This window comes from Maylandia zebra, linkage group LG6 (genome assembly GCF_041146795.1).
Source record: "Maylandia zebra isolate NMK-2024a linkage group LG6, Mzebra_GT3a, whole genome shotgun sequence".
Taxonomy (NCBI): domain Eukaryota; kingdom Metazoa; phylum Chordata; class Actinopteri; order Cichliformes; family Cichlidae; genus Maylandia; species Maylandia zebra.
Genome location: NC_135172.1, coordinates 24551693 through 24566457, shown reverse-complemented (window position 1 = coordinate 24566457; position 14765 = coordinate 24551693). Strand labels below are relative to the sequence as shown.

Sequence of the window (14765 nt, the reverse complement as noted above, 5' to 3'; positions counted from 1 at the left end):
GACAGACGCCCACTGATACAGCTCTGATTTATTTTGAGAAGTACTTACACAAACCCACCACAGGATGGCAGCCATACTGTGTGATTGACATGGACAGTGAATACACAGGGACTGCAACAGTGATTTTCCCATCTCATTCCCTCCTCAGCCCTCCCACATCATCACCACTGATAATAATTCAAGGAAGACGAGTGTCAAAATCGGCGACAGTAAAGGTTTTTTGTTCGTTAAAGCGAGAGCTTGCTCGGAAAAGCGAAGCGAACTGAGCAAAAAAGATACCCTGAATCGTCGTATTCACAAACAAATACACAGATGGCGAGGAGTCTGAATGCATGGCACGTCGGCATTCAGAACGATCAGCTAAGGTTGCACTCTATTATACAAGCTGATGGGGATTGCTAAACATGCAGCTGTACTGCAGATTGAAATGATTACATAAGCAAAGCAGGGTCAATAGACAAAGAGTCAGAAAATTCAGTGACTGTAAACAAAAGGAACAGATCCAGAGACGGAAACAAATAACCACCCAGCCAGAAATGTGAACTCTATTTGATCACTGCCAACCAGAAATGTATCCTTAATGCCTGGATAATACGATAATGTTGTTTTGGTTTGATTATCTATCTCACTGCTGACGTGCTGGGAGTCTCAATGTGCATAGACAGAGTGCAGAATAAACCTACCACCCTTTTCCAAATCTTACTGACATTATTTAAGCTCTGAATGAAAATATCCTGAAGCCTAAAAGTGTTTTTTATTAGTGTCCAAGCCCTTTATTCTTATCCTAATCCAACTTTGGAGGATCTACTCTCTCTCTCTCTTTTTTTTTTGTTTTTTTTGCTGTCAGCAATCAGACATTCACAAGGTTATCGAAGGACATCAAGAATATGAGCAGCCAGATCGATTCAACAGTTAGAAAACTCCCCGAGGCCACTGACCCACCGTGCATGTGCTTCTCTGAACAAGTGTATGGCCAGAGCTGCTGTGACAGATGAACCAGGGGACGACATCTGATATCCTGGCAGGCATGTAGATAAGTTTTATATATATGAAAATGCTGAAATGTGCACAAAGATCCACGGCATGCATGCAGCTCGATGAAAATGGGATCTTATTGTTGTTGGATCTGTGCGTTTCCACTGACCCTGAAGGATGTAATCCCCCTTTACACCGAGAGGTTAAATTATAGGAAGGCTCTTGTACCAAAAGCAAAGTTGTATCTGAACAGGAATTCCTGTGTTTAATAGACGTGTAGATGATTTAGAAGAGACCTGATATTTAACAGGTCAAAAATAACGGGACAATCAGACGAAACACTGACTCCGTCTGATGGCTGATCTCACCTTCAGCCAGATGTCTTCTACCAATATCGAATGTCTGAGGTCGTGCAGATGTGGGTTAGGGAACCTTTTCGAGCTGTTTATAAAAATCAGATAACCGAACTAATCAAATTCCTGTATCTTTAAATTCAAAATATGTGACACCGCACTGACGAAAGAAGATGTTGCATAACTGGTGTTTCTGTTGGAGCAAAAATTACAGTCACTGAGGTAAACTGTCTTGAATCCAGATGAAATTTGTTTCAGAAATGCTGCAACACAGTGCAGGATACTCTGAAAGACATCGTTTTGCCTGCTGTGGACACAGCTTTGGGCTTTCATCAGACAGGAGCAGTCAAAGGTTACGCACCACAGTATTTGCCTTTCTTAAAGTTGCTCTTTTGGCTTTCTGGCAGTGGGAGACAGAGATAGCAAAGGCCTGGAACAAGTGGCCGGGCGCACTCGCACCACTGAGGCCTGCGGTGGTAACAGAGGATTTCTCTCTTTTGTCCTTTTTTAAAAAACATTCCCTCGCACCTCTGCGCTTCTGAATTCGGATGGAGACGTTTTGAATGGGGCATGACGTGAATACAGATTAACAGACGCTGCACAGGCAGAAAAAGCAGGCACTCATAGTCTCACAGCCTTCACGCACGCGCACATTTTGACACATTATCGTCTCATGTGAAGGTGGATAAAACACCACTGTCACCAGAAGACAATGAAAATACATAAAAACAATGAAAAGGTAAAGGTAGAAATCCACCGAACGGATCTTTTTGTGCTTTATAATACGGTGTGTTGTTTTGCATTAGATAGACATCCACGAAGATAAGAGACTTCTCACGACAATCATCCTTTCGTAACATCCCTCCCCCCCCCCGCTCCTGCATCTGCGTACCACATAATGAGTCACAAAGGGTGCACATACTGTCAGGTACTTTCACTGAATGAATTTTGAGTGCATTAGTCTCAAATCTGGTCATTATGCATAAAATTTGAATGGACATGAGCAACTTCTACAATACAGTACGGTCTAAAGCACAATTTAGTGAGCTTTGTTTTGTTACGTCAACACTTTAATGAGGACATTGTCACAATTTGGTTTACCTTGGAAAAGAAAAGTATTCAGATTACACCTTATTACCATCACTAATATTAGTATGAATATCATATACTAATACTCTGCGCCGTATTTATTGGCAATATGAGACAGATTTTAATCAGTATTGTTATTGCATGTTTTATCCTTTGTTCTTATTTCTTCCTTACTCACATTCTGTTATCGGCCATCGTTCAGTGAGACATAAATGTGTGTGTGTGTGGTATAGTGCATTTGCATGTGTGTGCATTTATGCGTTTGTATCATGAATATCTTGTATAATCTAGTCCGGTTTGTCACTGCTTGGGGCTCCTTGCTGCGTGAGCGTATGCCAGTACTCGACTTTCTTCCCTTTGTTTTTGAGACACTCGAACCAGTGTCTGAGTCTCTCTCCGCTCGCATTGATGCCCAGCTCCACTCCTCCTGCAAACACAGAGAGAGAGAAGCAGAGGAAACAGAGAGGAGTCAAGAGGCGAAGGAAAACTTGTTTGCTGGTGAGGACGATAAAAGGAGACAAAAACTGGGAGGAGGTGAAGATGACTAATAAGGAAACAAAATAACTAACAAACTAAAGAAAGAAAAATTTGAGTTTGCTTTTCATTTTTTTTTAAATACTCTTTATGAATCTGAAATTCCTGATCCTTTTAGCATAGCTATCAGAGGGAAAACAATCACAACACTCACTTATGTGAAATGTTTGCAGGGACCAAAGAATGGTCCAGATCTTTCTAAAGAGCCCCCAAAAATCTGGGAAATACTGGATCATCCTTACCAATGCACTGTACATTATCCTGGGACCTTACAAAACATTATCTTTACAGTTTAAGTAACACATTTCTCATGAATTGGAGTGGCAGTGTAGAGTGGAATATAATCAAGTTCAGTACCTGAAAATTGGTACATTAGTACAAGGCGTGTTTAAAGATTGATTGAATCTACCAACAAAAAGCAAAAAAACAAAGCATCTCTGCTTTAAATTTTACCCCTGTCTGCTCCTAGATCTTCTCCTTGTGAAGCACTGTGAGCATTAAGGCACATCTGCTATGCTTGGACTGCTCCCCAGAAGTTCCAAACATAACGAGAGTTAATCGTCCAGTTTTAGCGGTCATTATTGGGGAAGCCTGCAGACTCCAAGCTTGAAGAAGGGGCATTAGTTAGGAGCACAAGCAGGAGCATATGCTCACAGCTTTATCAACTCTTTCAGGGTTTTGCATTGTGAATTTGCTCCAAAGGAGTCCAACTGGACCACAATTTGTGGCCCGAGGCTTCAAAAGAAGAACCATAACTGCACACAGCTTTAGTTATGGAGCTCGCCCTCGTGCCACCATCCACCTACCAGTGCTGGGTAATCACATTACAGTTTTCTTCAAAGTAACGTGAACTGTGATGAATTCAATAATTACACCTACTGTAATACTGTTACAGATGTTAGTGATTAATGATCATCAAATGCGACTTTTTCCTCCTAAACATTTCCCTAATCAGCTGATTTCAGTTGGGCAGGGAGTGGACTGCAGCCTTTGAGAGGTGGCATATGGATGTTGCTTTTATTTTTATTTTTTATTGCATGATAAGAACAATAGCCTGATCGTAAAGTGCAGATTGCATCCAGGACAGAAGCAGCTACCCATTGCTTGTGATAAGAGAGCCAATGCTCTCTGTACAGACAGCATGCTAACACAAAGCTAGCCAAGAACACAGAGTGAAGTGTAGGGGTGGGAACTGATAAGAATTCAGTGCTGCCGATTCCATTACTGATTCTCCTATTGAGTTCTCACTGGCTCTGCTTTGAGAGTGACCACCATCGCTAAGCAGCATGTCATAAATGCTACATTTATGCAAATTTCTCTGTAAAACGACCTGAAACACACTGTCTCATAATTACCATTTAACAATATAAACTGAGGCTACACACCAACACAAATGCCAATCCTAACGAGGACACACATGTGATCTTTCTCTTAGTGTTTAGGTATGAACACAAAGTTAACAGCACAAAGCAAAGATGAGAACCAGCACAGAGACTTTCAAGTGATTCTACTGTAGAAACATGAACAGGTGGAAAGGAAAGCTGCAGCCTGACCGATCATCAGTTTGTTACCTGTTGAATTTAGGGTCTGGCTGCTTGGCTGGGGTCAGCATTCACTCAGCTTTATCACCACTCTGGGTTCTTGGCTAGCTTAGCGTTAGCATGCTGTCTACAGGATGCAGTTTGGACTTTATCATTGTGCTCTTGTCCATTTGTACAATACAAATAATGCTAATCTCCATATCCACTCTACACACTATTTTCCACCTCCTGAACATTAACTGAAATCACCTGATTGTAGCTCAAGTGCAACTGAAAAGATAAGTTGATAGGCAATGACTGATCAATACTGATTGATAGGAGAGCACACTAATAATCCCCGTCCCTAGTGAAGTTAAAGCTGAGTGTATGTATGCTGCCCCCCAGCACAGCAGCCAGAGCAAAAACAGCAATGATCAGTCAGTCTTGCAGGACTTTTGTCTTATGTTCTAACAGAACACCACTGTGGCGATTGCTGTAAAGTGTTTTTGGGGTTGTTGACTTTGTACTCATATTTAAACACTAAAAGAAAGGTCTCTGGTGTCCTTATTGAGACAGGAATCTGTGTCAGTGTTTAGAAGGTAAAATGCATCTCATGCTATGCTAAATGAGTAACACAAGAGTAATGTAATTACTGAGTATTTCAACTAGTTTTTTCTCCAAGGACTGATTAATGCATTACTTTTAAAAAAGTGACAAATACCTTCTTCTGAGTAGTAACCCCAACATGGCCACTAGCATGACCACACACATAGCACAATCATCGTAGCTCTGAGATCCAGCTTCTAAATGTGATCATCCTTCCCAAAATATAATTAAAAGTGTGAGGAAGGAAGGGAATCCAGTGTGGGATAGAGATGAGCAATTGCAGATCATAGTTAGACTTCCAGGAAGCAAGTCGAGGAACACTCAGGGCGAATCATAACTACATGACCTTAAGAACAGCAGCAATATTAATAAATGTATGTTTTCTGTGAAGAAGTGCAAATCAGTTGTTGTTGGGGTTTTTTGTTTTTTTAACTTTGTTGTTAAAAAGTAATCTTTAATAATATTTAATTAGGAACAGCCAACAATGCATTATATTAAAATTTATGTAAATATCTTTATTTGCTGCCAGACTGTCATGTAAGGACAGAAGGAAGCAAAAAGGCCTTCATGTCAAATTTTCCCTGACGGAGAGAAAGAGAAATTTAAGGTAGCTGGAAAATAACAATAAATTGAAATTTTGATGACTGATTTTACAAGAATTGGATGCGCTGGGAATAAACAAGTGGAGAAACAAGAAATACTTCAAGTGAGGTAATGGAGCCACTGGAGGAGGAGCGCAACGTATGATAAAGCTGCACACAGCTGTCACGCTGGGGATACAAAGTCTTTCTCTTGGCTGTGATTGCATAAGAGTGCCTCAGAAACTGACAGCCATGAGCAAACAAAGCTCGGTTTTTGATCTACGCCTTTTCTGAGCACGGGACCGAGCGTCGCCTGAGACGCTGCTGCTGGGAGGAGAAGAGGAGCGATCTACAGATCATCCCTCGCTTTCCTCTCACAGAATCATGCAACTTGTAGAACAGGTCTAAACCTGTTGACAGAGTTTCGATAGGATAATCACGCACAACACTTTGTCAGTTTCGCTGCACGCCCCCGCAGCACTCCCACCACCTCCCAACAGTGATCGATGGAGTGTTCCCCGGGCCCGCTGGCTGATAGTGACAAACGAATGGCCAGCCATCCTGACACACACTGGGGGACAGAAGAAGGATGAGGAACTGGAGCCGGGGGGAGACGTGGCGGCTGACGCACAGGCTGGTGGGCTGATGCGTGCCAAAACTCGCACGGTTTTACCCCTGCTCTCTCCTCACTTCTCCTCCGCTGCAGATCCCTCTCATTAAACCCCACCAGCGGATGAATAACTGCTTGTGGTGAACCAAGCATTTAGCAGAGCCATAGATCTGAAAGAATCAATAGGCGTCAAAGTTCCTACTGAAACACTGAACTGCATCTGAATTTCTCTGTTCCACACAACTTTCCAATCCTTTTATGGGTGGAGGCGTGTCCAGCAGTGTTTTTGGGCCATCAGATCAACAGTTTTACAAACACCAACCTATTAATGTTCGATCACTCAAAGTCCCTCACAGGACTGACACCTGTAGGTGAACACGAGTAGGTGAAGGTAAATTAAGGTAAATAAGTGTTTAAAAGAGAAACCATTAAGACTTGCTGTATATTAAATTACATTTGACTTTTTAAGCAAGCATGTCGCATAGCTTTATATGTTAAATATTAAGCTTATTAATTTGGGTAACCTGATCTTATCCCTCATAAACATCAAGCAATAATTAAAGTCTTTTTTTTGTATGTGTATACATTCAAAGCTCTCGACTTCCACAGTTTTAAATGCAACATGTTCAAATACAACACATTTTAAATGAAAAGCACTAAGGGAAGCACAGATGGCTTTAAAATTTCTAAAGGACACTTTTTACCTGCCCTCAAAATTTGAACTGGAGCTTGATTTGATGGCAGCGCAGTAACTGGATTCATGGGTTTCTGTCTGTGCAGTTGTGGCATCATTACATTGCAATAAACATAAAGTCTCTTGCGATTTGGCATCGTGATTAAAACCAAGATTGAACTGAATCGGAGATATCAGACTTGGAACACAGTCCCACTGTTTTGAGACTGTGCTCGCGTGGCCTTTTCATCAACTCTTTATCCGCTTTTTTAGCTTTGAGACTTGACTTTGAAGGGAACCGATTGGAAACAGCTCAGAGGTTTAGATTTGGCTCATGGTGAAGATGAAATTTCCCAACTCTCTTCATGCGCATGTTGCTCCCTCAGTTTATCCATTCGATTCATTGCTTGAGTTTACTCACCTCTGTGATGTGACATCCTCTACATACAGTGGCTTGCAATAGTATTCGGCCCCCTTGAACTTTCCCACATTTTGTCACATTACAGCCACAAACATGAATCAATTTTATTGGAATTCCACGTGAAAGACCAACACAAAGTGGTGTACAGGTGAGAAGTGGAACGAAAATCATACATGATTCCAAACATTTATACAAATAAATAACTGCAAAGTGGGGTGTGCATAATTATTCAGCCCCCTTTGGTCTGAGTGCAGTCAGTTGCCCATACACATTGCCTGATGAGTGCTAATGACTAAATAGAGTGCACCTGTGTGTAATCTAATGTCAGTACAAATACAGCTGCTCTGTGACGACCTCAGAGGTTGTCTAAGAGAATATTAGGAGCAACAACACCATGAAGTCCAAAGAACTCACGAGACAGGTCATGGATAAAGTTATTGAGAAATTTAAAGCAGGCTTAGGCTACAAAAAGATTTCCCAAGCCTTGAACATCCCACTATTAGTCGTGCACTGCACAAAGTTGGCCTTTATGGAAGAGTGGCAAGAAGAAAGTCATTGTTAAAAGAAAACCATAAGAATTCCCGTTTGCAGTTTGCCACAAGCCATGTGGGGGACACAGCAAACATGTGGAAGAAGGTGCTCTGGTCAGATGAGACCAAAATGGAACTTTTTGGCCAAAATGCAAAACGCTATGTGTGGCAGAAAACTAACACTGCACATCACTCTGAACACACTCTGTTAAATATGGTGGTGGCAGTATCATGCCCTGGGGGTGCTTCTCTTCAGCAGGGACAGGGAAGCTGGTCAGAGTTGATGGGAAGATGGATGGAGCCAAATACAGGGCAATCTTGGAAGAAAACCTGTTGGAGTCTGCAAAAGACGTGAGACTGGGGCGGAGGTTTACCTTCCAGCAGGACAACGACCCTAAACATAAAGCCAGGGCAGCAATGGAATGGTTTAAAACAGAACATATCCATGTGTTAGACTGGCCCAGTCAAAGTCCAGATCTAAATCCAATCGAGAATCTGTGGCAAGATCTGACAACTGCTGTTCACAAACGCTGTCCATCTAATCTGACTGAGCTGGAGCTGTTTTGCAAAGAAGAATGGGCAAAGATTTCAGTCTGTAGATGTGCAAAGCTGGTAGAGACAGACCCTAAAAGACTGGCAGCTGTAATTGCAGCAAAAGGTGGTTCTACAAAGTATTGACTCAGGGGGCTGAATAATTACACACACACCCCACTTTGCAGTTATTTGTTTGTAAAAAATGTTTGGAATCATGTATGATTTTCGTTCCACTTCTCACGTGTACACCACTTTGTGTTGGTCTTTCACGTGGAATTCCAATAAAACTGATTCATGTTTGTGGCTGTAATGTGACAAAATGTGGAAAAGTTGCAATACTTTTGCAAGCCACTGTATTCTGCTACGACAGTAAGCCTGTTTTCTAATGGTAACGCTTACAGAAGACCACTGCACTGGAACTATGCTTGCTCGACCTCTTTATCAACTGTTTTTCTCCATCTCTCCTTTTTTTTGTTTCTGTGTCATTTTTCTCTCAGACCCAATTAACATCATGGGCAGGCTGCTGTAGCTAAACCTGTAATGATAATGGTCGGGGAAATGGTTGTTATCTGGGGCTGTGTGTGGGTCTGATGGCCTTTTCCCCCAGCAGGGCTTATAAGTCATTGGGTTTATCTAAACAGGGGGTGTCTCCCTTCAGCCTACCGTCTCTCCCACACACAAACACACACGTGCGCACACTCGCGCACACTCACATTAGACAAAGTAAAATGCTTTGATCTGAAGGCCTCCGAGCTCATAGGGTGGTAATCCATTCTCACTGTGCCTCCCTACCAGTTCTCCATCACTCCTTAAGCTCCCATGTTCTCCGTTGCTGTGATATACACACCGGGCCATGCCAAAGCTTTTTAGCAGTCTGATGAAGCTGCAACCATCTAATGTGCCAAGTCTATGAAGGATGTGGACCCAGAGAAAATCGTCTTCCTTTTTGAGTTTTCCCCTCCATTTCCTGTTCCACTCAAACTCTTCTTTGCTCGCTCAATCGTTCTCCTCAAGCCTCATAATTACTTCTCATCTCTCTAGTTTTCTTCCCCCTCTCTCTACCCACACTCAGCCTGTTTTTTTCCTCCTTCTTTTTTTATCTTTCTGCTCCGCTTTCATTTCAACAGTCTGCTACGGTCACATTCTTTGCTTCGCTGCTTTCCTCTCCACTCCTCCCCTCCACACTACAGCGTTTCTGAGCCTACCTATGAAGTCGTTGCTCATTCCCAAGTCATAGTCCCACACAGTGATCTCCAGGGTCTTCTTCGCCAGCTGGTCCAAGGATACTTCATATGAAAACTCCTGTGCAGGTGGGGTACATGAGAGCATATTTACATCAATGATTCATAAACAGGTGATTGAAAGGAACTGAATTCCTAACTCAGCACGTGTTCTGTGATACGCTGGGTGCACCTGCAGGATATGACACAGTCCCTTTAAGGTATGCTTAAATTGCCATGCTTTACATTGGGAGCTCAGTAGAGAAATCAAAGAAGTTGTTAGCTGCGGTGTGGTTAATTGCAGAGAAAGTGTGGAGCTGTACCTCATTGAATTCGGGATTGAGAGTCTTTTTCTTCACGGAAGTCTTGTATTTGGACTTTTTCCCCATATCTGGCTGTAAGACGCTGAGAAAGAGAGAGAAACCAGATAAAGACATGAATTCAGCGTGATCTTGGGGAATCAGGGAACATGCTGTACAACCCCTGGAAAACAGGCTGTCAGAAACTATTACTCAAATAGCCACGGTCAATGTCTTAGTTAATCTTTGCCTATATTTCATGAAATTCTGCTACTTGTAGGTTAGTGTTAGTGTTACTGACAAACAAATGGAAATGATCACACACATGCATATTTAGCATTGCTGTGCAGTAATTAGTGTTAGGCACAAATAGAGACAGTTTACCATCTGTCTCTAGTGGAGTGGAGACGGATGGTAAACAGATATTCTTACACCACCAGTTTTGCACAGATTAACATACAGTGATTGTATTTTGTTTGAGAAAGTGAGTGATCTCAAATGTAAAATAGGTTTGTGCAACAGAGATCTTTGAACTCCTGTCAAACAGAGCCAGAACTTCATTATCAAACCAGCTAATCCACAACTTTTAAAAATCTTTGTCCGTAAAGTTGACAGTAAAGTCTGCTGAATAGCAGAAACAAAAAGGGAGAATGAAATTTTGCAAAATGTCTTTATGAGATAACTTCAACCCAGAAGTGTTTTGAACAATGGCAGGGACAGAGAGCAGCTGAAAGAGAACGAGAAAGAGACAGAGGAGGATTGTAGACCACAGCAAGATCATAATCGTGCTGATGTTGGAGGAGTATACGCTCCAGAGAAGAGGCAACAGAAGGGTCGCTGGAGGGCAACGGGATTCATCATCAGCATAAATTCAAAGTCAAGATGTTCAGGCAGTAAGATATCACACTCTTCCAGCCTTTCACTGTCAATGACGAATCCTGGCCTGACAGCTGATGCATGCAGAGCTGGAATCAGAGCGAGTGAAGGATGGAGGGGATGCAGGTGGAGCAGGAGGAGGGGGAACTGACAGAGAGCAAGGTGGCACAAAGTTTGAATCTACTGTTGGATTCTAGTGCCTTTTAATGTAAACTTTAATGCTTATCTGTCAGCTTAGTATCTGAGTGCACTCCCTTCATCAATGCAGACCTTTTCTTTGTCAACTAGAAAGAGAAAAAAACAACAGATGCTTAAGATTTTATGATGGAGAGTTCAAATGTTGTGTCCACTAGGTGGCAGCACATCAACCACCATGACAAGGTGAATGCGTTTGTAAACTGCAGCTTGTTCAGGTTCAGCAGACAAAAAGACAACATTTACATCCCACACATCCCAAACCATTCATGGCTCTCCAGTAACTTCATTCCACAAACTCATGGTATCAAAGAAAGACATAACTGTGGGGGGTAAAAAAACAATTTAATGTAAAATACACAACAGAATAAAAATACTATTAAGGCTTTGGATCAGATTCGTACTGATGAGTTCCAGGAATCTAAATCTGAGGTCTGTGCTTCCTCTTTGTGCTGCTTATCCAACATCTTTTTAATTTCCTCTGCTGATCCTGTTCTAGATATAGGAAACAGGCCCATGTTCAATGGTAATAGTCACAATTTATCAAGCAAGCCTGGAATCTCTTTATTGTGGGTAAAGTAAGTTAATGTACTTCATCTTTCATAAGTTGAGATAATCTACACGGAAGCTAATAAAAAGCCAGAAACTGTGGTGTCATTTGTTTTCACTTAGTTAGGCTGCTGTAACGCGAGTGCAGGAAATAACATTATAATCTGTGCGGCCTACCCAGCAGACTGTTTGGGGTAAACATGAATGATGAATCAACATACATCCATGATGTACAGATGTTTTTATGTTCCATCATAATGCCAAATCAGAAGTCAAGACTCATCAAATAAGGCAACATTTTCCAGTCTGTTGTCCAGTTTCGGTGAGCCCAACAAAGTGACAAATGAGTGTATACAACTCAAAGTCGGTCCAGTTTCGTACATCAGATTAGCCTGACAACCAAATGCATCAGAGTCTGTCTTCTTAGAGAGAAGTTAAATATCTCTGAGCAATTCAAAATAAGTATCCCCTGGGTAACAAACTAACTGTGTGCCTATTAAAGTCCCAATTACTGTGTTGTTCCAGTAAAAGCCATCAACTTAAATGTTTCAAACAATGTATAAAGACGAGACACAGGCTCAGCTAAATGTTTAAAGCATTAAAAAGCTCATTATCGCCACAAGATGCATCCTACCTGGTGTTTACATAATAGTTTGGTTTACTTCACAAGAAATAAAAAAGAAATCTTAAAGAAACTAATGAATCAATTAAGACAGTCGGCCAAGCAAAGCATCTTTTTAACCCCCAGCACGTGAGGCGGTGAAGTGAAAGCTCGAGGACATCCGAGCCTTAGCTCTGCCGACTCACATTCTGCATACGCCTCCAAGGGCAACTCACGCGGGAGAACTCAGATTTTCAGAATAACAAAACATTCTTTGACACCAACGTTCGTAATTAAGATCGGGTAAATGGAAATAAAGGCCACAAAGGAGCAACCGAACTGTGCCCAAATTGCCACAGAAAATTCAATGTGAAAAATAATTCACGACGCAGGATGCTGGTCCACAGAGATACGGGAGGATAATCCCCTCAGTTTTTCACTAACAGTTTCTTTAAAAAGAACAGTGGGGAACAGCAAACTAAGTAACCACATGTTTATGTGCCGTATACGTACACCGTTTTAGCTCTGCGTCACCGGCTGACAGTGACTGATAAGGTTAGCGAGCTACCGCAGCTGCTGCTGACAACCTTTAAACGCTGTTCACGAGACAAACTGTGTTTGTAATGTGAGGCAACATGAACAAGCAGGACTCATCTTTAAAAAGCCCCGTAAGGCGTGGACAAAGAAATGAGAACGCCTCCCCGTACACATACTATTAAGAAATCTAATGCAGCTACACTACTACTCAAAATGTTATGGTTTGTCTACTGGGAGTGACCAGGATGGACAGGATTAGTACATCGAGCGGCAAGGCTGAGATAGTTTGGACATGTGCAGAAGAGGGATTGTGGATGTACTGGATGAAGGGTATAAAAAGGGGAAGACCACAGAGAAGATTCACAGAGTGAAGGGTTGGTGTGACAGGAGCATGAAACAGAGATAAAGGAAGATGTTCCACTGTGGTGACCTCTAAAATAAGGAGTCAAAAGAAGATAAAGATATATATTAATAATATTTTTCATATCCTTTTCTTTCTTTTTTAAGAGTTAGGAGATGTCCTCCAATGCACATTTGTGCAATATCTCTAAAGTTAGAAACATCCTGTTTCTACAGTAGACAGGCCTGACAGCTGAATGCTCTGCCTCCCAGAGTTTATGTGTGACAAAAGCCAATAGTGGAGGCTATTATAGTACAGGCAGTTCCATAAGAATCAATCAGTGCACCCTAACTCACCCCATTAGAATCAACTGGTTATTTTCCATGATGACTGCATGACTAGACTGGAAAATTAACCACAAGTTAGCCTGCAGTCTGAGAGTGAAGCACTCTGTTTATTGGAATAATATGGTACTCTGAGGTCTTTGAGATATGATGGGGTCTGATTATTCACTATCGTGTATGTGAGGAGAATTTTTTTAGTTTTGGATTTAACAGGGAGCCGATGAACAGAAGCTAATATGGGGAAAAAAACTATGGTCTCTCTTTCTAGCCCCTGTTAGAACTCTCACTGCAGCTGGAGAAAACTTCAAAAAGTAAATCTGGGTAAATGTGCACGGGTTATACAACCATCCAGCATTGGTGGCTGGTCCAAACAACTTACAGTGCATTTGATACCAGGTTCATCTTTTGGTCACAATTCCGTCTGTGTCAAAATAATGTCCCAGTTTAGTCAAACAGTCATTGAAAAATAATCATTTGATTCTAATGGGGTCCATTAGGGTCAGCTGATTGATTTTCTAATGGAAGTGCACTGTTCATTTCATCATTATGCCAGTCCCCTATAGGCTCTTCTGACACATGAACTCTGGAAAATGCTGGGAATGGACATCACACTGATTTTATACTTGAGAGCTAGCAGAGTAAAAATGATTTAGTCCCGTCACTCTCACTGATAGGAGCAACATATCCAAACTGGCCCGGACAGTAAGACAGTCCATCACAGGGGTAACAAAGCAAGAGCACACTCTCACATCCACACCTACGGCACACCTACCTCATTAATCAGCCTAACAAGCATGCAGTGCTAACCGCTGCATCGCCATGCTGTTGTTGTTATTTTAATAGATGCATTAAAAATTAAATGAAATGTGTAGTCAGGACAGCAGAATCAACTTCTTTATTTTTGCCCAAAATGTTTCTTTCCACCATGGGACCCACATGACGACTTGACAACTCTCCAAAAAATTCGGTACCACCGTGGTGGCAAGTTGAGGCAGAGGCTGACAGAAGAATGAGAGCAGCCCTGTGAGTGAGAGGGGGGAAATTGCTGAAAATGACAGGGGTAGATGGAAGAGAGGGAGCCAACGTTAAAAACAGGGAACAAAAATAAGTTATGACACACAGATGTGCCAAAAAAAAAAAAGGAGTCACAATTAGAAGAGAGGAGCTAAATATATGCCTGCTGCAGCGGAGCCTCATGATCTTTTTACTTCGTTGTGCAAGAACAGAGAGATAACCAAACTGTAAAGCACGGCGGTGTGCTTGGTCAGCATGAAGGATTTGACATGTTTGCACTTTTTCTGCCCTTACATGGCTTTTTTTTTTCCGACAGACTTTTCTTTTTCATGTTTTAGATTGTGCATAAAGATCAGGGTAAAAG

The 14765-nt window shown here is 41.8% G+C and overlaps 1 protein-coding gene across 1 annotated transcript in view; it reads right to left on the bottom strand.

The window, feature by feature from the left end:
• Nucleotides 1-10: 10 nt before the first annotated feature.
• The window catches only part of doc2g (double C2-like domains, gamma), a 37438-nt gene continuing 22683 nt past the window's right edge, over nucleotides 11-14765 (bottom strand). Inside the window, exons 9-11 of the mRNA XM_004549548.3 lie at nucleotides 9970-10051; nucleotides 9632-9728; nucleotides 11-2844 (exon numbers count right to left, since the gene is read on the bottom strand). Of these exons, the coding sequence (XP_004549605.1) occupies nucleotides 2705-2844; nucleotides 9632-9728; nucleotides 9970-10051 (319 nt within the window). The 3' untranslated portion in view covers nucleotides 11-2704. The remainder of the gene's footprint in view (nucleotides 2845-9631; nucleotides 9729-9969; nucleotides 10052-14765) is intronic.